The 24,138-nt window shown below is 45.4% G+C and overlaps 1 protein-coding gene and 1 long non-coding RNA gene across 7 annotated transcripts; one reads left to right on the top strand and one right to left on the bottom strand.

Annotated features, from left to right (window-relative positions):
* The first annotated feature begins 1,582 nt into the window (after nt 1-1,582).
* LOC138416146 (uncharacterized) lies at nt 1,583-4,979 on the top strand. Its single transcript, XR_011247556.1, has 3 exons — nt 1,583-1,771; nt 3,888-4,152; nt 4,586-4,979. It is a non-coding gene; the product is annotated as an uncharacterized lncRNA (long non-coding RNA).
* Nucleotides 4,980-6,223: 1,244 nt separating this feature from the next.
* On the bottom strand, nt 6,224-23,328 carry LOC138416098 (CXADR-like membrane protein). 6 transcript variants are annotated; one of them, XM_069544844.1, is made up of 8 exons: nt 23,032-23,276; nt 22,505-22,716; nt 20,564-20,677; nt 16,467-16,847; nt 13,453-13,749; nt 11,539-11,673; nt 11,245-11,336; nt 6,224-10,970 (listed from the first exon to the last, which is right to left on the bottom strand). In XM_069544844.1, exons 2-8 carry the CDS (start codon nt 22,593-22,595, stop codon nt 10,878-10,880), a joined length of 1,203 nt encoding a protein of 400 aa, XP_069400945.1. In that variant the 5' UTR covers nt 22,596-22,716; nt 23,032-23,276; the 3' UTR covers nt 6,224-10,877. The 6 variants fall into 6 exon arrangements, 4 of the variants coding, with proteins under 4 accessions (XP_069400945.1, XP_069400963.1, XP_069400953.1 ...); XR_011247542.1 differs by lacking the exons at nt 22,505-22,716; nt 23,032-23,276 and adding an exon at nt 21,047-21,285 and having other exon boundaries at nt 8,877-9,563; nt 10,488-10,970; XM_069544862.1 differs by lacking the exon at nt 22,505-22,716 and having other exon boundaries at nt 23,032-23,328.
* Between the last annotated feature and the right edge of the window lie 810 nt (nt 23,329-24,138).

Genomic DNA, 24,138 nt, shown 5'->3' with positions numbered 1-24,138 from the left:
GCAGCAGGAAGATGTGGGATGTGGACAAGAACAGACATTAAGGAAGAGCCTTAAATTTGGGATGAGGCTGACGTGGATAGTCCAGGTAGAAAAGGGTGCTACGCTGACCCCAGTGATGTAGGTCTTGAGTGTGACCCCTTCAGGTCATATCAAGAGGACCTGAAGGGAGTAAAAGGTTTCAACCTGAAGAAGCAGGCCCCAAGAGCCCTCTCTCATGAAGTCTTTGCTGATTGCACCAGCCAGAAGTGACCTCTCCCTCTTCTGAACTTCTTTGTATATTTTTTCCTACATAAAAGTTTCAGGTATTTTAGTTTTATAATGACATAGCTCCTTATTAGATCTCTACCCATCAGTGTGAATGTGATTCTCTAGGGCATGGTTCCCCAGTGTTTTGTGAACCTTAGGTCTAGAGACCTTTCAGATCTAAATTTTTAAGCCCAACTGTACTGACAGCTCCCTTCGCATGTCTCAAAGTCATCGCACACTCAATCAGTTCAAAACTGAACAACTAAGCTTGATGTTCTTTGAGTGTCTCCTACCCTAGCAAATGATGCATTTTTACTATCACCCATGACATCTTTTTCTACCTCAACTCCGTAGACAACTGATCAGTGAGTCTTCTCAATTTTACTTTCTAAATATCTGTTAAATACATTAATTTTACTAATGTCTTTTATCTGTTTTTTTGCACAATATTTCCACTTCCTCTCTCTCCTTTATGTCTGTTAATTCTTCAAAATGTTTGTTTTGTACTATAGGCTTGATTCCTTTCTTAATCTCTTTGAACAGGTAGTCCACACATATATCCTGATGAGGAAGTCTCCCCATAAATCAGTCTAGTATTTTTCTCGGCTTGAGTCTTGTAAGTTTTGCCTATTTTTAAGGTAGTTTCTTATCTCTGGTTGTAAGAATTCACATCTACCCCCATGCACAATGCAGGCCTGGATTCCAAATTCTCACATTACTCTCATGGAACAGGGCAAGTTTCAGCCCACATACTTGTCTCCCAGAATAAAAGCCAGACACTCTCTTATACTAATTCTCAAAACCTCTCATCTAACTTTTCACAGCAGCCCTACAAGTTCAAGGCCACACTAATATTTCATCCCCACTTATAGACATATAACTTTGGCCTCTAAGGTGTATTTCTGGTTCTGATAACCGCTTGGGACACAAGAATTTCAAATTCCACTCAGCTCTTCAGTACTGAATTCCCTCTTGTTTCTGAATTTAAGTAGCATAATTTAAACATTTTAATTACATTTAATCAGGTCTGGGGCTTCCCCTGTGGTTCAGCTGGTAAAGAATCCATTTGCAATGTGGGAGACCTGGGTTCAACCCCTGGGTTGGGAAGATCCCCTGGAGAAGGGAAAGGCTATCCACTCCAGTATTCTGGCCTAGAGAATTCATGGCCTATATAGTCCATGGGGTCGCAAAGTGTTGGACACAACTGAGCTATTTTCACTTTTCAATCAAGTTTGGCTGTGTGGTTAGAGTTTAAGGAGAAGCTCCTGAGTTAATGTATCTTATTCTCTGGAAAATTCAAAAGTTTAATCATTGTTCTCCACACCCTCCAACATAGGACTGAGAGTCATTGCTTCAGGCAGAGGCCAGAACCGCACTGAGGATGCAAATCTGTGTTCATCCTTTGACTTGCAAAATAGGCAAGAGCCATATTTTATTGATAGAACAAAAGAGACGTGCGCTCCAAAATCAGACAGTAGACTAAGAAAGAGTTCATTTGGCAAGTCACAAACTTAAAAGATGCCAGGTAAGACATCAGAATGGTTTTATATATATACCTGAAAGTAAGTAAGCATTTAAAATGCCTTAAGAATGAGACTGTAATTAAAAATTAAAAGGAATGTGGTATGTCATTCCCTAGGGGCTCAACAGAAAAGGTCTCTGTGGCAGGGGTGAGAAGCAAGCCAGGTGATAGGAATTCCAGATAAGATGAGCAGGAATGCAAATCAGAAGCAGCATGGGTCCCACGTCTCTGGTAGGATAGTTCCTTCTCCTAGGGAGTCATGTTTAGTAAATTGAGCCACATGTATTTGGACAATAAAGGGCTTCTCTAGAAGCACTACAAGGTCCCTTTAGCTTGCGTTTCATGTTGGGGAGGTTCGGATGTTCTCAAGGGTTCCTATAAGGGAGATGAGGTGCTGAGAGGGGCCATAGGCCAGAGAGTGCCTGAGTTCAGAATAAGAAAGGTCAGCATACAGGGACCTCACTCCAGAGGAGACTGTGGCAGGGACCAAGGTCATCACCAGTGTTACCCACACTTGCCCCAGACGAGCAGGAATAGCCGCATCCACAGAAGATGCAGCAGAAGTAGAGTGAGAGCCAGACCAGGGCAAAGTTCCCTGGCAAAGACCCACAAGGATCAGAGAGAACAGCCAAATAACTGAGTTCTCTCCCTGACCCCACAGGCACAGGGAAGCAATGAGGAACAGTGAGGAGGATGGTGGTTGACTCTTCCTGTGGTGGCGATCAAGCTCTTGGGTTCTCTGGGTGTGACAGCATTTAGGCTTCTGGTTGCTCCTCTCACAGGGCATTTTCATAAGTCCCTTGGATGCCTCTCCTCTCCCATGCTGGGGATCTCAGCTACCCTGTCATAGATGACACTCTCAGGACAGCCACCTATATCATTCTGTTTGGTTTTTGTGTTGGCTGGTCTGTTTCCATAGGCTCTCTTTGTCAGGAACCTATTGCTTCTCTAGATGACCTTCTTGTCAAAGTTCTTTTAAGACCGTACTTCTAGTCGATTAAAAGCATGTTCATTTAGCTCATCAATGCATTTGCAGTTTCTTTCCAATTAGAAGCCAACACCTGAATACTGCAGGCTGTTTCTACAGCATCTCATCCCTTCATTTTCTCAGGTGTAAATCAGACACCTGTCCAGTGCATCCCCAAGCTGCAGGGAACACACATCCAGCTCTTAGAATGGTCTCACTGAAGCATTGTGTCACCATGTTGAGGTGAGAGGCAGGTAACCCTCAGATTAAAAGGGGACTTATGCAGCACAGCTCTCTCCAAAGCCATTCTCTTCCCCTTTATCTCCAAATCCTAACCTTATGTCTTCAGTTTGGGTGAGAGAGGGTTAAGAATCTCAAATGGGTTTTCAGAACCTTCTTTAAAAATTCTACAAATGAAAAAAGTATATGCCTATGAAGTTTCATTATACTGTCCAAGTGCTAGAGAGATTGTGGAGGTTCTTTTATTTGTTAATGCAAATGTATTTTCCCCATTGGTTGGATGGCATCACTGATTCAATGAACATGAACTTGGGTGAACTCCAGGAGATGGTGAGGGACAGGGAGGCCTGGCATGCTGCAGTCAGTCCATGGGGTCGCGAAGAGTCAGACATGACTTGGTGACTGAACAACAACAAATTTACCCATATGTTATTTTATTATTATTTTTTTTAATATTTACTTATTTGGCTATGCCAGGTCCTGGTTGCCACATGCAAACTCTTTATTGCAGCATGTGGGATCTAGTTCCCTGAGCAGGGTCAAACCTGGACCCATTGCATTGGGAGTGTGGAGTCTAAGCAACTAGACCACCAGGGAAGTCCCAAGAAGTTTCTGAAAATGCAAGTGTAGGGCAAACAGATGTGATTTCAGCTGTGTGTGGTGACAGTTGAGGGGTACCACAGATGAAAAAGAGCTGACAGACTGGCTGTCTGCACTTCTCTAAACTGAGATTCGGTACTGCTTTCACGTTATATAATTTTGAAAACTATTTCACGTCTCTAAGCCTCAGTTTCTTTAGCTGTGAAATGCCCTGTCTTCCCAGTTGACGGCTCAGAACGGCATGATATTGGGTGAGTAACAGTCCCTCCAAATACAATAATAAGCTTTTGTTCCCTCTTGCCCCTTTCCCAGATCCTGGCTGAGTAACAATCCATCACACCAGGCTGGTGCAATGGTCACCCTGGACCACAGGGTCACAAACGACCTGAAGATGACTTGGATAATCAAGGGCCCCCCAGGGAGCTGGAGCAGAAGAACCCTGGGACCAAGCTCTGAGTCTGCCCCTGAGCCAGCCCAACTCCAGTCTCACCTGTGTGGTCAATGACCATGTGGACCAGAAAACTGCCACCATAGACCTTGGGGAGCTCTGTTTGGGATCAAAAGCATGCCAAGCAAAGTGAGTGTGCCCACATGTAGATTAATTTTATCAATTCATATTTTTCTAGAAATTATCCATTTAATGAAAATTTAAAATTAAATAGACATTAATTAAGAACTACATTCTCTTAAGAGTTTCTCTAGTTATTATTGTTGCTTTGCTGTTTTAAATGTGAGATCTTGCTGAAAGGGTAAGTGATAAATTAGGTGACACTTTCAGCCCTGAGAGTCACAGGATCCCACAAACCAGTTTGTAGCTTGTCTTTCTGGGTGAAAAGCAAAAGCAATTTGGTGGCTCAGCTAGTGACAAATGGTGTATTGAGGGAGTATCTTCACCCTCCGCATCCTTAACTACAATTTGGAAATGAGAGAAATAGGATGGCTATTTTAGAGGGATTAATTTTTACTTCTAGAGACTAAATTAAACACTATCTATCTGGATCATGGGACAGGTATCAAGGAAAGTCTTATTCTCGCATATGCCCATAACCAAAAGGATGTCAATCAGAACGACGGTTAATAAGAAATGGGGCATGAAGAGAGATGAATGACAGAGGCGAACAAAATGCTCCATCGGGCTGGCAGGAGAACTCCATGCCCTGGGCGCTTAAGTCCTACCATGAAGATGAAGAGCTCACATGAGAAGGCCTTTGGAATCCACACCAGCAGCATCTGCTCACCTGCCCCAACTCAGTGGTCCCCAAGTAGTCCAGTGGTACCTCAGCTTCCAGTGTAGCCTATCTTTGGGAAGAGGATGACTTGGTCAGGCTAACAGGAATATCCATCTGAGTTAGCAAGTATACTTCCCACTGTAAATTAATAAATAAACATTCTTGTTTTGTTTAACCAGGGTCATTTCACATCTATTATCAAGATTTTGCTCCCACAAGGCAAAAGGGTGAAATGGAGGTTCTGGTTTGGCTCAGGATCTACATATCAGACTCTGAAACTTGGTGAACATGTTGAAGTACAGTTAATCTTTGAGTCATATGGGTTTGAACTGCTAGGTCCATAGGTACGCGGTGATTTTCTTCAGTAAGTGTGTATAACAGTACACATGATCTGTGGTTGCTTGAACCAGTGGATGTGGAACTGTGAATACAGAGGGGTGACTATAAAGTTATATGGTGAATTTTTGACTGTTCAGGGAGTGGGAGCCCCCTATTTTGCTCAAGAGTCAACTGTAACGACAAACTGTAGGGTTTTGTCATTCATTCATTCCTTAGCTCAATCTATTAGAAACAAAAGACACATTGAGAAACAACTTGGAAAATACATTCATAGACTTTCTTTGCCATGTACATTCCCATTTGAATTCCATGAAGACTTCGTGTAGGCCCAAGGTTTCAGTTCTCAAGCCTGAGCAAACATCTAATGAGTATTTCAAAACATAAGTGCACTGGGATGACCCAGAGGGATGGGATGGGGAGGGAGGTAGGAGGGAGGCGGGGAGGGAGATGGGAGGGGGGTTCAGGATGGGCGAAAAAAGTTAAAAATAAAATATAAGTGGTGCCCAGTTTCAGGATACAGTCCAAGCATCTGTTCATAAAAGTTCTCTAGTTGATTTAATGAACATCCTGGGTTGTGAGCAATACATGGGGAGTGTCCATTTGGATAAAAAAATCAAACCAAAATTTTTGCTTTGCCTGAACTATATAGACTGTTATTTCAATAAAGATCCTGAAACCATAAAACAATAAAATAGAAAGTGGAAATAAGCACAAGTTCGTTAGCTTGTTTAGATGATAAAGTTCTTGTTGGCATATATGCGGCTTTATCTATCTGAAGCGTTTCTTATCATGTCACTCCAGTGTTCAAAAATTTTAATAGATAACTTTTTTAGTTAGTGTTGTAAAGGAACTAATGATACAGAAAAGGAGACAGACCACAGAAGTTAGCTACTGTTAAATTCTTGACATACTTACTGTTGGAATACTTCGTGCCCACATAAACATATTTATATATATTTATAATATAGGCTAATACTATGCACATTCCATAACTAATTTAATATTTCATGGGAAACTTTCCATTCAAATATATAAGGATATAATTAACTCTTTTTAGTATACAAATAGTATTCCATCATATAGAGAAAATATAATTTATTTCACCAGTATGTAGGGGTCAAGAGCTTCAGAATCCAACTCCAAGATTCCAATGCCAGCTCTGCCATCTATTAGTTATGTGACTTGAGTAAATTCATTGATTTACCAGTGTAGCCATTTCCTGGGAATAATAATGGTATTTTCATTACAGGATGGCAGTTTATATTTTGAGACCTCAATACGTACTGTCTACAGCCCAGAATAACTAACTGTACCCTGTCACACTAGCTATGGAGAAAAATAGCACAGGGAGCAGGGAGGAGGCCACCAGAAAGAGTCGGCACTTTTATATAGGGAGGTCAGTGTAGGTCTTACTGAGAAGTTGGCATCTATAAAAAGACTTGAGGAGGTCAGGGAATGAGACACGGATACCTAGAAGGAAAGAATTCTAGCGAGGAAGGAGCATGCACGGAGTATTGAAGGACCGGCAGGAAGCTCAGTGTCCTATAGTGGATTAAGGCAGGAGGGGTGTGTGGGAGAGGAGGCCAGCTGATACAGAATCTTCCAGATAAAGTGGAAGGTTTGAGCTAACAAGTAATGTAATGGGGTAGTTTTGAGCAACAAGGAGTGTGATGCAACTTAGGTTTTAAAAAGATTCATCTGGGTGATATTATGAAAATAGACATTAAAGAATTAAGGATAAAAGTGGGAGACTCTGAGGCCACTGTAATAATCCAAGTGAGAAATAATGATGACATTGGACCAGGGAGGTGATAAGAGGCATTTTGTTATAAACATATTTTTTCATATAGATATAAAAAAATAAGTATTCAAGTATATCTAGAATGTTGAGCTATCAGTATTTTTTTAATAGAGAGTGAAAAAGAAATGAAAATGAAGAAAAAAGGAAGTTAAAGATGACACCCAAGTTTTATGGCCAGAACAAAGGGAAGGACTGAGGTGACATTTGGAGGGATAAGAAACTGTATAGGAAGCATGTTTGGGGAATCTGAGTTTAAACATGTCAAGATGGAGATGCCTGTTATACATGCAAGCGGAAATGTCAAGTAAACAGTTGGATATTCACACTGTGGAGTTCAGGGGACAGATCACATCTCTAGGTCCTTTTTACCAGATAAGGTCATATAGTCACAAGATTACTGCATGGCCAGAGCATCAAACAGGAATGAGTGTAGACAATGAAGTGAGGTGGTCTGAGTATGAACCTTGGTTATTCCAAAGTTTAGAGGTTGGAAAGATACTGATAAAGAAAACTACAGAGCAACCACCCAGTAGGTAGAAAATAGCAAAATGAAAACAATATTTCCAGGAAATATATATCCACTGTGGCTGAGAACTTATGGGAATTGAGGATTGAGAATTGACCACTAAATTTAGCAATGTGGAATTCCCTGGTGACTGGAAAAAAAGCAGACTCAGTGGAGATGCAGGGACATTGCATAACAAGAAAGAATTCAAGAGAGAAAGAAATTTCTTCAAGTAAAGTCAATATGCTCATGAAAACATGTTCAGCATAAATCATTTGAGAAATGCAATTCAGAACCACAATGAGATACCACTTCATCACGACTGGGATGGATACAACCTAAAAATAACAAGAGTTGGTGGTAATGCAGAGAAATTCCCACACACTACTGGTGGAACTGCAAAAATGGTGGTGGAAGATGGGAAGGAAAGAAGTGGAGGAGAATGGAGTACAGGAAGATTTATGAAGGATAGCATAGTGGAAGTTGGTAACTGATTGGGTGTCCAGAATGACAGAGAAAGGAATCAAAATGAGTGAGATTATTATCCCCTGTGATCATGCCTATGTAGCTTACACTCGTGAGAACTTCTGTAGAATACTTAATATCTCTGGGTTTTAATTTTTTATTTGTACATTGGGGATTTCAGCATCACATAGTTCTGAAATGAAATTATGAATAATAATGAAAGGGAAGCTGACTTGAGAACAGAGATGCTGAAATCCACAACACACCTTGTATAAGAGGAAGGAATTCCCATAAGACCCAAGAAGAACTCTGCTCTAAATGTCTCCTCTGAACCAGAGCACAGGACCTGTCATTGCATGTCTCCCACCCACATCTCCCACTCCATTGTCCTCTTAAGGAACAATTCCCCTTTCACCTACCAACTGCTCCATTCATCATCAGGATGAACTCATTCAAGTTGAGGCACTTGAGTCAGAACCAGGAACCTTGGAAGAGGAACAAATGGAAAATACTCTTTTCTGAATACTCCAGGATTCCAAGAACTTCACTGACCACGTGGCAAAGGAAAAGATATAAATGCTGGAGTTACCTAGCCTTGAATTTAACAATTTGCTCTGCCACCAACTATTTTGGGATGTTAGTTCCTTGTCCTACAAAATAGGAAAAGTAATTGCAACCCCATGGACTGTAGCCTACCAGGCTCCTCCATCCATGGGATTTTCCAGGCAAGAATACTGAAGTGGGTTGCCATTTCCTTCTCCAGGGTATCTTCCTGACCCAGGGATTGAACCCAATCTCCTGCATTGTAGGCAGACACTTTACCATCTGAGCCACCAGGGAAGTCCAGGAATAGTAATACCTACTCTAAAAGAGTCATGTCAATGTATGGCAAAACCAATACAATATTATAAAGTAATTAGCCTCCAGAAAAGTAAATTAATTTAAAAAAAAAAGAGTTCTTATAAGAAGAAATAATATTTATAAAATTCATGGGACAAAAGCTGGTTCAATATAGGCTTGGAATGTTGAGTTCCCTTCTTTTTTCTTTTTTGTCTTATGCTTTGGGAATCAAGGTGGGTGGGAGGCGGTCAATGCTTCTGGACTGATGGCACTGATACCAGCCATGACTGGTCACCTAGGATTCCAGTGAGAGAAGTCATCTTCTTCCCTTTAGCCTTCTGTTCAGCCTGACAATAAACAGGCTAGAAATGGCCTTATTAAGGAAACTCTGCTTCTCCCTTATCCAGCAGAATCCTAGCATTGCTTCTTATTGCTCAAGATTTCAGTTCAGAACTTTTCTTTCTGAGGTCAGAAATGAAGAAGCTAAGATTGCTGAGCTGGGTGGGAAACCAAGAGATTCAAGAATGCAGGCCAGCAGACAAAAGGACACAGATCATAGTACCAGAGTGAGTCCATCTCCAACTCAAGAGCTGGAACTGAAGGCAGGAGACAGAGGCTTTGAGGAGAGGAAGACCCCGAGGAAGAGGAGAAGATCCCCCACAGTACAGTGTGGGTGACATCAAGTCCTCAAGCAATCCTGATTAGGCAGGATTGTTGGGGTTCATCACGTCCATCTTTGCTTCCTTGTGGACTTACTACCAGAAACACCTTTGGTAGATGCTGTGCTCTGAGATCAATCTGCTGAGTTCCTGTGGGAGTTGAGAGGAAGAATAGCTCAGACAATTCATAAAGAGAGGTGTTGTCTCTTTGGCACTGGCCTCCTAAAGCCATGACACCCTCCTGAGGGAGCTCCAGGTGAAGCAGGCAGGGAAGACTGATGACCAACCCAAGTCAAACTATGGCAGCCAAATTGGTTAAGTCAATTGTGTTCGAAAATGTTAGATGTGGGAGAGACCATTTCCAAATCTTTGGGTACACGTACACCATGTGACCTGGAAGGGGGTCTAGGATTGGGTGGAATGCTAGGATTCCAACAGGCAGGGACAGGAGTAAGGGGCAGGGAGGGAGCCATCATTTCAGGCAGAAGTATGTGAGTGAGCAAACAGGAGGCTGACTAGCATGTGAGGCCAGCAGGTTGTGGGGAATGAGGGTCAGTAGAAGAGGCAGGAGAGGACTGGTTCACACCTTCCCACAAGCTTCACTTCTCACAGCAGCTTCATTACAGTGTGTGTGTCGGGGGGAGGCAGGTAGCACATTCCACTTCCATTCTAATGACCCCCCCACACCAGGCAGGAATGCCCTGAAGCTGCTTGTCTATGAATACAAATCCCAACCTGGTCCTTCTGAGACACAGAAGGTTTTGAAGGGCCAGAAACAGTACAAATTCCCCTACCCACTCCACAGGAGGTGAATTTGAGGTCCACGAGCTGAAGCTGAGGTTAGTTAGTACTAGTGATCAGGAACAAGGGCTGGACCACTGTATAATGTGCACTGGCTAGCCCCCCCAGCACACATACCGACAAATAGACATACACACACAAACACACTGCCCGACATACAACTTTTGCCTTACATATGGGGCAAAGGAAACCTCAGGCCAGTCCTTTAGAAGCTCCCACTACCCATGCTGTCTCCACAGACGCCCAACTCAGCACCCAGCACCAAAGCCTAACCTTGTCCTCTGTAGTCTGGTCAACACCTTTACACTGTCTCCATGCCTGGGCTTGAGTGCTCAGAAAGATACACCAGTCACACAGCAGAGGCTGTGGGGGTTATCATGTGCAGGAAGGTCCTCTTTGGGAAGTTTCAGGAGAAGAGGGGCTGATGCTGGGTCAATGATGGAAAAAGAGCTCTCGTCCCACAGGGTGAGGATCTTGAGTGGGAAGACAGCTGGGGAAGTCGACACAGGTTGTGAGAAGGCCACATGAACACAGGGACTTGAGGGCTGGAGGGTCACGGGGCAGCTGAACCTGGAGCAGAGCTGGGAGATGCAGGTATCTGCAGGAATCAAGCTCCGAGTGGAGGAGGTATCCTGGTAGTTTTGATTCTTCTGCTTTCTCTGATTAAATTATCTTCATGGCCCCCCTTTCTGGCTTGTAGACCTCACTGTAGAGAGTACCAGGCTCCTTTTCTTCCAAATGTTGTTTACCAGCACCCTAGGAATTGAAGTCAGAGAGTTTCTAAAAAAAGCTGAGAGAGGCCCTAGAGTGACCCAGAAGGAAGCAGTGCTGCTGACAAGAAATGCACGTGAATTCCCCCAAAGTGACCAGCACTACACTGACCCCAAGTTTTAAATTTTCTTAGTAAATACCACTGACAACCTGGAGAGAGTCAAAGAGACAGCTGGGCCAGGAACAGCAGATGACTGGGTTGACAGACCCAGGAGATAGACCCATGAGATCCCAGACTGGGCTCAGCTCCCATTCTCACCTTGTTTGTGACCTCTCCAGACCCCTGCTGGTTCAGCTCCGCATACTGGACGCCACCATCATTGTCCCTCTGATCGTCCTGAAATTCTACACCTGCGTCATACACAGAGTGGAGCTTGAACCTCGGCCTTGAAAGCATATACCTTCCCCCATGGCAATGAACCCAAGGCCAAGCCCCCACCCACCTTCCCCTTCTGCACTGATATTCCTTGAGCAGCAAAATGCAGGAGGAAGGCAACCAAGGGTTCAGTGGGGAGGGGTGGGACCTGGGGCAAGAAGCAGAAATGCAACCTGCCTCTTTCAGTCTTCATCTTCCTCTTCTTTGCATAGGTCTTCCAAAGGAACAGTCCAGTTACGATGATCAACAGCATAACCACAACAGCCCCTATGATGCCTGGCAGGGTCTTAGCACTGTTGTTTCCAGGTGAACCTGTTTTCCTCACACAGAAAGAATAAAGAAAGTTAAGGCAAAAAGGTCTTGAGACATCCCTTGCCGAGGAAAGATACAGATGAGCAAGTGGAGAGGTCTGAAGCTAAAGAGGAAGGGGCAAGGCAATATCATTCACTCATGGTCCTGAGCTTCTGCTTGATGCCAGAGACACTGAGATAAACAATACAGGTCACCCGGGGGGAGGTGGAGAAAATGTCAAAGTCTTCCAGCTAGAGAGACAGCAGTGCAGTATAAGTTAACAACTTGTACACTGGTCTTCATGGAGGGCCTCCCAGAGGAGGTGATGCATAAACTTCACCTCTGAGGGAGGAGTAGGAGTTTACCCGAGATTCAGGCTGGGCACAGCTTTCCAGAAAGGAGGAGACACAGCTATGTCAAATCTGTAGTCCTGAGGGTTGCAATCATTCCTCATCAGCAGGCAGGAGAGGGACAGGGCAGGGACAAGCAGGGTGAGGATGATCAGAGAGAAGAGAGTCTCTTTCCAGAGGGTCTTGTGGGTCATGCTGAGTGTTGAACTTTATCTGAGATTCCAGAATGGGACCAAGGGAAAGGTATCATGAGATTTTAAGTGATGCTGACATGTCGGCTCCCACCAGCAGCTCATGGGGGATGGGTTAGAGGGGCTAGACTGCACACAGGATACCAGGTCATTTATTCACTCTGTGAAATACTGAGTGTGATTAGTGTCAGAAGCTTTGTTTGGTATAAGAATTCAAAGGAGAACAAGACATGTCCTTTGCCCTCAAGTTGTTCCAGGCTATGGAGAAGACAAACCCATCAATAGCATTGCTACTCAGCGTGGGGTGGCCATGGACTGCGCCTCAAAGCAGATGATGCCTGAGGCAGGACGGTTACAGCAGCTGCAGTGCCTCTGCAACATGAGATTGAGGCATCTTTTGTTCAAATTTGATTCATAACAGAACTATAACCAAGTGCAGGACATTGGTTATCTGCCCGTGACCTGAGGGAAACCCTTCAATAGCAATAAGCAAGGAACTCTTGATTTGGGAGGTTTGATGGTAGAGGATACAGCATTTCCAGAGGCTCAGAAGCTTGCAACTTCAGGACACATTCAGGGAAGCCAAGCAAACAATTCAGTGTGAAGTGTGTGAGGTAAGGAACATGGGCAGAGGAGATTTGCAGCCCTGAATCCTGAAGGGAGTCCCTGGGTCAGACTCCTACAGATGATACAGACCAATCACAAAATCCGATTGCTTTTCAAAAGACTACAGTGGATGACACACTATGGATAATGGATGAGGTAGGAGAAGTGCTGGAAAACTATTGCCCTGGACTAGATCTGACACTGCCCTGCAGCATTTTGGAGGGAAGAAGCTCCCCAGCGGGCAACAGGCAGGCATGTACAGGCAGCAGGGAGTATGGGTCAGGGGAGGGGTGAGCCTTCAGGGAAATACATCTCTAGGGATTGCTTTTGCTGCTGCAGCCCCAACTCTCTTGGCCTCCCCAACACCACACCTGCTCTGTCTCCAGGGCCAGCTGGGACTGAGAGTTGCTCATCTGGAGGTGAACCAACTTGATTTGCATCAAAAACAAATTCCTTTTTTTCTTGGGGAGAAAAAGGGGTGGAGAGGCAGACATGGACTTCAGAGACAGTCAATGCAGACATGAGCTGAGTATACCTCCCAGGCTCCTGAAAGGGGTGACCTGGTAGGAAGGTGGTGCTAATAACATGGTGGGGAGAAAAGCCCAGAGCCCCTAGTTCTCAGAGTGCCCCTCCCCTCTGGCAGGTGCACTCACCAGAGACACAGACTTCTCCAAGGTCTAAGGTGGCAGTTTTCTGGCCCACCTGGTTGCTGACCACACAGGTCAAGCTGCCATTGGGCTGGCTCAGGGGCAGGTTCAGAGTCAGGTTCCAGGAGTTGGAGGGTAGTTTTGATGTCACTCTCTGCTCCAGCTCCTTGGGAAGGCCCTTGATCTCCCAGGTCACCTTCAGGTCCTCTGTATCCCCTGGGGCTGTGCACTTCAGAGTGGCATTGCACCAGCCTGCTGTGAAGGATGCTGACTTGACAAGGATATGAGGAAGGGGTGCAGGATCTTGGAGAGAAGAGACAAATCCCAAGGAATAGAGTTCACATGATTGGAGAACATTCCAGTCTGTACATTCTCATCCATTACCTCACTGAAACCCTGGCATTCTCCCTTTAATGACAGTGAATGCATTATATAGATAAACAGAATTTGCCCAGTACTTAATACATAGCAAATGACAATAAAGAGGGGAGCCACTGAATTAAGCCATATGTGATTTCACTAGATTGTATGCATGTTGAGGAAGCGTTAAATATCTCCAACAAGAAAATAAATCCTGATCCCACCTTCCCAAGACCAATTATTTCTAAGAAAATGGGGCTCCTTCTAGACGTGGAAGAAGTCTCAGACAGAAGAGCTAATCACAGATCAGGAACTTGGCGTCTTCTTCTGCTCAGATAATGCCTGGGATTTTATAGCCTGTAGAGAAGAAGACGCCTGGTCAGAGTTGGGACCCCAGAGAAAGGTTCTGTGCTCCCAATAGTGGAGACACGCAGTGGCTGTCTCCACAGCAGGAGATGCAGTGGCAGTTTCAGCTACAAATTGGCACTTGCTGTCTCCCTCTACAAGGGTCAAATCATGTGCTGCTGTAGCTGCTTGGCCTTCATACCCCCCTGAAAGAGTTCAAGGTGGAGAGAAGAGATGAGGCACTCTGTGCTGGTGCAGGAGAGTGGCGACTGGCAAGACAGGTCTTCAGATAGCTCGATATTTTCAGGAGCCTATTTTATGAGCCAAATTCTGGTATCTCATCATATCTAGAAAAGTACTAAAATCCTTCCTGGTGATGACTATTCCTGGTGACTAGAAAAAGCTTCTGGAGACTAGTAGAAAACTTCTGGAAAAAAATGTTCATATTGCTCATATTCCTCCTTCACCAAAGTCACATATACACTGCCATTTCCCTCTCACTGGAGCAGTTTCTCAGAGCTATCTGGGGTGCTGTCTCCTAGGCTGCCATCCTCGTTTTGCTCCAAATAAAAACTTAATTCATAAATCAAATGTTGTGCATTTTTTTAAGTCAATAATAGCAACTAGGGGAATCCCAGGGACGGGGGAGCCTGATGGGCTGCCATCTCTGGGGTAACACAGAGTTGGACATGACTGAAGCGACTTAGCAGCAGCAACTAGGAATGATAAGTCTAAGTCTGGTTATAACATGCCGCTGAACTTGAGAAGTGACGCACAGATAAGTGTGACATTGATAAGTGTCACATGGAAACCTAAAGCAGCAACGGTCACTCTCACAGCGGATATTTTCCTATGTAGGCAGGGACTTTCGAGAAAGAAAATGTTGGCTAAGTGAGGCTCTCTGGAAGTGCTACTGTGTAACCATTCTCCTACATCTACCCCAGGCTTCTAGAGTTGGATTGCTGGGGTCTTTGTGAGTGAGGCTGGCCTTGGACTGGCACTGAATTAAAGGGGAAGAGGCACTGACTACACATGAATTTCTGGATTATGGTAGGTGAATCAATTCAGTTCAGCCGCTCAGTCACGTCCAACTCTTTGCGACCCCATGAATCGCAGCACGCCAGGCCTCCCTGTCCATCACCAACTCCCAGAGTTCACTCAAACTCATGTCCATTGAGTCGGTGATACCATCCAGCCATCTCACCCTCTGTTGTCCCCTTCTCCTCCTACCCCAATCCCTCCCAGCAGCAGAGTCTTTTAAATGAGTCAACTCTTCACATGAGGTGGCCAAAGTACTGGAGTTTCAGCTCTAGCATCATTCCTTCCAAGGAACACCCAGGGCTGATCTCCTTTAGAATGGACTGGTTGGATCTCCTTGCAGTCCAAGGGACTCTCAGGAGTCTTCCCCAACACTACAGTTCAAAAGCATCAATTTTTCAGTGCTCGGCTTTCTTCACAGTCCAACTCTCACATCCATACATGACCACTGGAAAAACCATAGCCTTGACTAGATGGACCTTTTTTGGCAAAGTAATGTCTCTGCTGGTATGTGAATAATGGGCCCCAAATACTTCCATGTCCAATCCTCAGAACCTATGACTATGATAGGTTACAGGCCAAGGTGGAATTAAGGTAAAAGAATTAAGGCGCTAGTCAGCTGGCTTCAAAATAAAGAGATTGCTCTGATTACCTAGTTGGGACCAATGCAGTCACAAGGGTCCTTAGAAATGGAAGAAAGAAGAGGAAGGGGGTCAGAGGGGTTTGAATGTGAGAAGAATTGGTCCCACTGTTGCCAGCTTTGAAGGTAGAGGAAGGTGTTCATAGCCAAGTGACATAAGCAACCACTAGAAGTGTGAAATACAAGTAAATAAGTTTCCTTCTGGGACCTCTATGGAGGAACACAGTCCTGCCAACAACTCAACTTTGTCTCAGTGAGACCTATGTCTGACGTCTGATCTAGAGCCTACTAAGATAAAAAAACTGTGCTGTGGTCAGCCTCCAAATTAAAGCAGCATTATAGCAGCAACAGATAAGCAACACACACATTAAATAAACCTAGACATATAAAGAACAACAATTGCTATGGCAAAATCATTTCCCCAAATTTGCATTCTCCTGTCTCAAAATTCTAAAGTGGTTTTATCCCTGGAGTGAATTTCAACTCCTCTCACCATTTGCAGTAAATCCACTTACCCTAATTCAGGGAGAAAATAGTCTGAACGCTGGTGTCTGGAAGGGATCTTGAAAACTGGGGCCTACCTGACACTCCTAGCTCAAAAGAAGGAGGGAAGCCATGGTGAGGAGGTGTCGCTTACCATAGACAGTGAGGCGGAAAACCTGGGTAAATTCTATTCCTCCGATGAAGCTGGCTCGAGCCCGATACTGCCCACTGTCCTCTGGGATCAGGTTCTCAATCCTCAGGGACGTCACATTGGGCACATGGACCCTCTGCTGGTACTTGTCCTGGAGGCTGACCCAGGTTGGGGTGTCTTTCCCACGGTGGACTCGCATGAAGACTCTGTAGTTTGACTCAGGGCCAAAGCCCCACGAGACCTCCTCTGGTTCAGCTTCTTGCTTCTTGGGCACGTGAAACAGCACAGAACCTCCTCGGATCCCCTGCAGGGGAATATGGACTCCAGAATCCTGAACTCCAGGATCAGGTGCTACAGAACTCTTGACCCCAGTGCAGCAGACACCTAGGGCAGAGGTAGGACACAGGAACCATAATTTTTTTTCAGTAACAATAAAGGAGAAAACACATAACCTATATTTTAAATGAAATTCATTCAATATACTCTATTGATTCTTAGGAGGCAGCCTAGTAAAGTGAATTTAAGCAATTTTAGAATTAAATCTTGGTTCTAGGGAATTGTTACCTTGAGGAGGTAACTTAAATTTTCTAATCTGGAGTTTCGCCACCTACCTCATAAATTGAATGGGATCATGGGGCTTCCCTGATAGCTCAGTTGGTAAAGAATTTGCTTGCAATGCAGGAGACCTGGGTTTGATCCCTGGGTTGGGAAGATCCTTGGGAAGGGAAAAGCTCCCTATTTCAGTATTCTGGTCTGGAGAATTCCATAGACAGTATAGCCCATGGGGTCACAAAGAATCAGCCACAACTGAGTGACTTTCACTTTCACTTTCATGTATCAAAAGCACCTAGCAGACTTTCTGTCAATACCAAATGCATAACTGTAGGATTAGCTTCTTAACTGTTGTCTCCTTGTGTTCACATCCTTTTGTAACGCCCTCCTCTGGTGAATGGGCTACATCTAGTGACTGGCTTCCAAGGAATAGACTAGAGCAGACTTGATGGATGTCACTCAGTGATACTAGGTTATACAAGACTGTGACTTCCCTCTTGCTTACACACACATCCTCTCTTTCACACTCTCTCTCTTGCTCACTCTGAGGAATCCAGCTGCCATGTTGTCAGCTGCCTAAGGAGGGGCCCACATGACAAGACACTGAGGGAGCCTCTGGCCAACATCTAGAGAGGAACAGGGACCCTCAGCCCGACAGCCACAGGAACTGCCTCCCAGAAGCAATCTCTCGAGAGATCTTGGAATCATAGCTTGCCCAGTGGACCATGGCCTGATGCAGCCCCAGCCCCAGCTAAGACGCTAACTTCAGTCTGGGAGACCTTGAGTCAGAGGACCTAGCCCTGACCCATAGAAACTGTGAGACTGAGATTATACCCAGCGGTGTTTAAGGTACTACATTTTGTGGTGATTCATTACATAGCAATAGATACCCAACACAAATATGAAGGCTGCTACCCTTCCTGCTCTTTCTAGGCAGTGCGGTAGTCAGGAAACTATAGGCTGTGCTGTGTAACAAATAGTTACAATACCTCAGGGTGTTAAAATAAAGGGAGTCCATAGTCCCCACCACAGGTCCCCTGAGAGAGTGAGGGAGGGGCCCTGTCATACATGGAGGAAATGCCACTCCTTGTAGCTGTATCCATGGAACTCACAGCATCCTCATAGGCTCCAGCCCCACAGCAGGAGGGGAGAGAGGAGAATCACACAGGGGCTTCACTCAACTGTCCACAAGTAGTGTGCTCTCTGCTCACGTTTTTCAACCAGCACTCGTGACAAGGCCCTGGCTAATTGTCAAGGACTAGAATATGAGGGGGAGAACAAGTGATCATTTAATGAGCTTTACCGTCCCTGCCACCAAGACAACACTTCCCAGTCAGTCCCTGCCAGGCCACAGTGGGCCTTCCTCAGACACTTTCCTGGAGAGCTGTGACCAGTGGGTACATTTGCTGCAGGGCCACCACCTCCTGAGCCCATGTGCCCTCAGGGCTCGATACCCTCTACCCTTTCTGGGGATGAAGTAGGACAGAACAGGATGAGGGAAAGTCCCTTATCCTGAAAAGACGATCAATCTGCTTCTTCCAGCAGGACAGGATGCACCTACTGGTCCCAGTTCCACTCTAGATGTTGGCCAGAGGCTCCCTCTGTTTCTTGTCAGCCTTCCACAGTCCCAATCCTCTTTCCAATTCAATCAGTTCTCACCATTTCAGACCTGTCTCCCTCCGGCTATACTTTTTCTCATTCCTGGCTCTCACTGGAAGCAGAGAATAACTCATGCCAATGTTCATATGACTAAGGATTTCAGATATTTCTTTGTATTCATTTACTCAGTCATCTTCTCCAGGTCAGGCCTTAGGAGGCATCTATCCAGGCTCCCCCTGTCACAGAGGAGGAGGTTCCCCAGGAGGTGAACCTGTCCTGGGTCACACAGGGCAGAACCATACCTGGCACCAGGGCTCCCCACTCCCAGCCCAGGGCTTCTCCCCTGCAGGAGCTCCCACCAGCTCCCCACCCTGTCCCTGACCTCCCCAGGGGCTCCCCTCCCAGCATTGCTGTCTCATCACCAGGATCTGAGCAGCTCCTGGGGGCTCATCCTCCAACATTCCTCTCTTGAGAAAGGGGAAGTAAGCACTTAGAGGGGTTTAGCAGGGCAGGGACTTCTGGCCAGCTGAGCGCTAACCAGCAGCCTGTCCAGACTCCATACTTACTGGAAAAACAGGAACCAGAGAGTGAAGAAGCTCAGCCCTGAGAGGCAGGGAGAACGCACCCAGGGGGCATAGTGAGCTGAGTATGAGGAAGGTAGAAGAAGACTTGGAAAGAGAAGGAAGGGAGTGAGAGATGTGATCTGCAAAAGATCTAATCCTGAAGAAGAAAATAAAGCCAGGGACAGTGTGGTTACAAACAAGATAGAGTTTATTTAAATAATATAAAATTTAATAGTTGCAAATCAATTTACAGTTTTGTCCATTTTCCCTCTTTTTCTTTTATGTAATCTTCCAACCCCAGAGCCTATGGAGAAAACTGTAAATAACATAACTTATTTTCAAGTTACATAAAATTGAAGAGGAGAGAAGCTCTATATTTTACTGTTACCTTATAGAGTTACATTACTGAAAAAGAGGTAAGGTTTTATAAAGCTCATTCTTAATTCAAGACATCTGTTTATAAACAGTCTATAATTCGTTAAATTTCACATAGTTCTTGAAAGTTCATTTAGTGGCTGGAATACTGAAAAAATAGTTAAAATTTTTAAACTTTAATTAAAAATAAAAGCTTAAACAATGAAAGCATTCTAACTTTCTCCAGAATTCATAACTCCATGGGCATTAGTGTTTACTCACTAGTTTTTAATTTTCTCATACATAATCAGATAGTCTCCAGGAAGTCACGTACATAATTTGGGTTTTTTCCAGTCTTTAGCTCACTTTTCACTTAACTCTGCATAGTTTTCTATGTCTCTTTCCCTTCTTTCCTCCTCTAGTTCACCCACTTAAGAGCCCACATTACCAGTCTACACTTCTGTTCTTAGTTTCGCCATATTCTTACAACAGGTGGTATACAGAAACCCTTAAATTTGAGAGGCTGCTGTTCTTTTTACAAAAGCAGAATTTAATTTCATTGTATTTAACATTTTGCATCTTGCCCAAGAAATCAAGACTACAATTGCTTCCTCCATCTCAGACACAGGGTTCTAGTCAAACTTCTCCACAGGACAGCTGCACAGACTGTCACATCCCCTCTGAGTTGTTCCCCAGCCCGTCCAAGTCAAGGAGCCAGCTTCTTAGTCTCTCCCCCTCTTTGCACAGCTCCCGGCTCACCCAGCTTCACATTTCCGCTGCAGAGACAGACTTACCTTCCTAGAAATGTTTTCCTTAATGTAGTCAAGGCTGCCTGAGCCCAGGTGTCTCAGACTGACCACAAGAAGATCATTTTGTTCTTTTCACCCCAGGTCTCTAAACCAAAGGCTCTGCATTTGCTAAATAACTGCAGAGCTGTTTTGTCTTTTTGTTCATCAAGGACATAGGACATGGAAAGGGCACCCTCCCTGCCTGCTCCAGAGGCCATCCCTCCCAGGAGCCCGGATCACTCACTGAGGAGGAGACTGGTGAATCCCAGGAGCCTGGAGGCCCCGCAGAGGTGGGGGTCTTCTGAGCAGGGCCCCATCACAGGCTGCCTGCCAGCCTGTGAGGCTGGAGAGGAAGCATCTAGGAGGAGCAGAAAGAGAGGAGGGAGTGTCACTCAAAGGGCACTCCTTTTCCCCACCCGGAGGGCGGGGCTAACGTTTTAATTCCTGGGATCGCAAAGAGTCAGACACGACTGAGGGACTGAACTGAACTGAACTGAACATGTTCTAAATGGATAGCCCACCAGCCTGTACTGAACCACTCAGAGGTTTCCTATTAATTTCACCAGCACCTACTCAGCAAACAATTGCAGAGTACATGTATAAACAACTCCACTCTATTGCAGATACCCCAACCCTGTGGTCACATCAGCCTGGATAAACTCTGGAAAAAAATTTCCCAACATATCAGCCACTGTCCCATTCCACTATGAGGCTTCAAGCAAGTTACCTGAGTCCACTCTGTGCTTCCAGAAACTTCTCTGCTGCATCTCAGACAAGAAAATATCCAATACTGCTTTATTCCCTCCAACCCCATCTAGTTAGGGAGGAATGAATCCTTTGGTCAGAAACCTCTGTAAGGAGTCAAAATCCAGGCAACTCGCCCTCTGGTCACTTTCGGGGTGATGAGGAGAGCAAGCCTCATATTTTTTCTCTACTCTTGGAAGTACTGTGAAGGCTGTGTGGGTCTGCTCCAGGGGTGGGGAGGGAGGAGGAGCCTAGAGAAACAGCAATGCAGCTACAGGCCAGGGTCACTAGGAAAGAGTCAGACAACAAATATTCCAACATTCCATGCTGGCAGAACACCAGGGACTTTTTCAAAATCCAGATATCTAAGGTCAGTTCAACATGTCAGCCAGCTATCCTATGTAGCTAGAAAGCTAAATCTTTATCAACACCCCCGACTTGTCTAGGTCTTATTACACTTTTCAAATTTATAGATTTATGAAAGACAGATATCATTTCAATTATCCTCCTGTTTGACACATGTGGAAACAGGATCCAACGAATTTAGTGAATAAACCCAAGCTTGGAAAGTCAACACGTAGTACAGCATGGCCTGCGACCAGGTCGCTGCACTTTCAGTCCACTGGCCTTTAGAGACCCAAGTCCCTCTCAGTGCAATGAATCTCATACACAAGATGGTTTCAGCCCTTGAGAAGTCACATGATGGGGGAGGGAGACCTAGCCTGGTCCAGGGCAGACCCTCATCTTCCTTGCATCATTCTGGACAGGAAAACTAAGATGTATGGCTGCATCTCAGCAGCCTCTGGGATCAAGGCAGCCCTTGCCCAATCACTGTTACCTCCGCTTGCACCCAGTGTGTCACAAACAGCCCAACCCAAACCTGCAAAGGCCGGTCTGAGAAACCGCAGTTGGGCGGTCTCCCAGGTCTGGCCCTCATTGTCTGTGACCTGCAGGCTAGTGGATCCTGCCCTACTTCCCTGGGCAGTGAACGCTGTCTTCCTAGGGTGCCTCATGGTCCAGATTTCACAAAGTCTTTTCATCTCTGTAGGGAAAGAGCAAACTAGCCAAGATGGCAGTGACCGGGCTCCCTTGCCACACAGCCTCTTGCCCCACATTTTGTAAATACATGTATGTAACAGTTGAGATCACTTATAGCACTGTGCATGCACACCACGATGTACCGCTTGGCCACAGGCCACTTCTGTCCTGTAAGCTTATGCTATGTCCACTGGGTCAACCACGAGAGGAAAGACTATAGCGTGTCTGCTGCTATGGCTGCTATGCCAGTCAGGATAGAATAAATGTGTCTACAGTTCCTATGACTCTTTGAGCTTTCTTCCAGCTTCTCCGCTCGTGCCTTGCCTACCCTGGGTTCAGTGAACAGTGAGATACAGAGAGACAGTCTCAACATCCTTTCTATCAGTTACACCAAGTACATTACCTTTTAAACCTGAAGAAGCCCCTGCCCATCCACCCGGTGGAGAGGTTGCTCTCGCCCTGTGCTTGCACCCAGCTCCTGGGAGGGCTGCCATCCAACCTGTTTGTCCATGACTCTCACCCCAGCCACAACATTCAGCTTCTTTCTGCTGGGCTTCCTTTACCTCTAAGATTCCCTAGTGATTCTTGGCTGGACTGGTTGCCGGCATCTCTCTTCTGTTCAGGAGGAGAGGACAGACCATGATACCCAGCACAATCATCTTCCCACAACAGGCATTCAGACCACATTAATCTACCCCACAGGGAAGAGGTGGGCTCCTCAGATCCCTACTCAGAGCCCCTGAGAACATGCCCACAGGATTTTGAAACCCACAGAGGGAAGGAGAGTCCCAGCAGATGCAGATGACTGGGAAAAACCTCCCCATTTCAGGGGTCAAACCTCATCCTTTACGGGCCTAAGTAAGAACTCTATCAGCTTTCTGCCTGCATACCTGCCCATTCCATGGAGTAAGACCCTTTCCTCCCACTTACTGTCAAATGTCTCCTAATCATTCCAGATGCAGCTTGGATGGTGTCCTGGGAGTCTCCCCATCCTGCCCCAGGTGAAATTAGGTCCTCTTGCCACTGGGCTCCCACAGCAGTTCAGCAGGGCATTGGTACTTGTGATATAACCAGGCAACATTTGCTCTTGCCCTTCCCTTGTGATACAGAATGCAGTTACTGTGAACAGAGGCGGCAAGGAGATCCCACTCTCAGTCTGGTGCCAATGATGAATCAGCAGCTGAGAGTGGGTGCCCTATTGACTCACCCTGATCCCAGCCCTCCCGTGAGGACCCTGGGGGTCACATGTGCTCTTGAACAAGATAGGCAGCTTTCAGCTAAGCATCCCATGGCACCTGTGACAAGTTTCCAGTAAGCAAGTATTTACTAAGCACACCTGTGTCTCTCAGAACTGCCACGGTCTTCTTTCTATCCAGGTCACCATCTGCTGCAGCCCCTGGGACCTTAGATGACCTCACCTAGCACTTTCCTTCTGACAGACATTTGGCCCCCAAGGACTCTGGGTGCTGTGTTCTGTGAGAAAAATGAAGGTGAGCTCCTCTATTGCCATATTTTCACAGACTTGTTCTAGTGGTGCTGAAAATTCATCCCAAGAACATCCACCCCTCATGAGGATATCTGTAATTCCACAGTGCTATCCTCAGAAATTCAACTCTGAAAACTAAATTCTTACAGTATTCAAGAACCACCAAACTCTTGGAGACACACTCATGTTGACACAATTAAAACAATCGTGACCTATAAAGTAGACTGTCAAGTTATTATAATAAAAATCTGGGGCTAGGTTCCCTTCCCATGAACAGGCTCTCTCCTCAGCAATAAGAAAGTTTGCTGGGCACAGACCTCACAATGTTCATGGTAGGGGCTTCTTTCTCCCTCATTTTGAAACATCCTGATCCAACTAAAAACACTTTTCTGAGGGCAGATTGCTATGACCCCAATCCTTTTAATGAGAACAGTGTGGAAAAAGGGAAAGAGTAATTTCACAGTGGATAAGCCTGAGGAATGCTCCCTGAATTCAGCCAGTATACATTGTAGTATATCATGGTGATTATATGTACCCTTGATATGACACAA

This window comes from Ovis canadensis, chromosome 1 (assembly GCF_042477335.2).
Source record: "Ovis canadensis isolate MfBH-ARS-UI-01 breed Bighorn chromosome 1, ARS-UI_OviCan_v2, whole genome shotgun sequence".
Lineage (NCBI taxonomy): Eukaryota > Metazoa > Chordata > Mammalia > Artiodactyla > Bovidae > Ovis > Ovis canadensis.
Note: the sequence above shows the minus strand (reverse complement) of the source record. Positions and strands in the feature narration are given on the sequence as shown.

Excerpts from the sequence above, each read along its gene's own strand:
- LOC138416098 (XM_069544844.1), bottom strand. The coding sequence starts at position 22,595 with ATGGCAGCCCTCCCAGGAGCTGGGTGCAAGCACAGGGCGAGAGCAACC. Across the intron at positions 11,674-13,452 it reads TGGAGAAGTCTGTGTCTCTG|GTTCACCTGGAAACAACAGT; the intron begins GTGAGTGCACCT and ends TGAGGAAAACAG. Across the intron at positions 10,971-11,244 it reads CTGGAGAGGTCACAAACAAG|GGTGCTGGTAAACAACATTT; the intron begins GTGAGAATGGGA and ends TTCAATTCCTAG.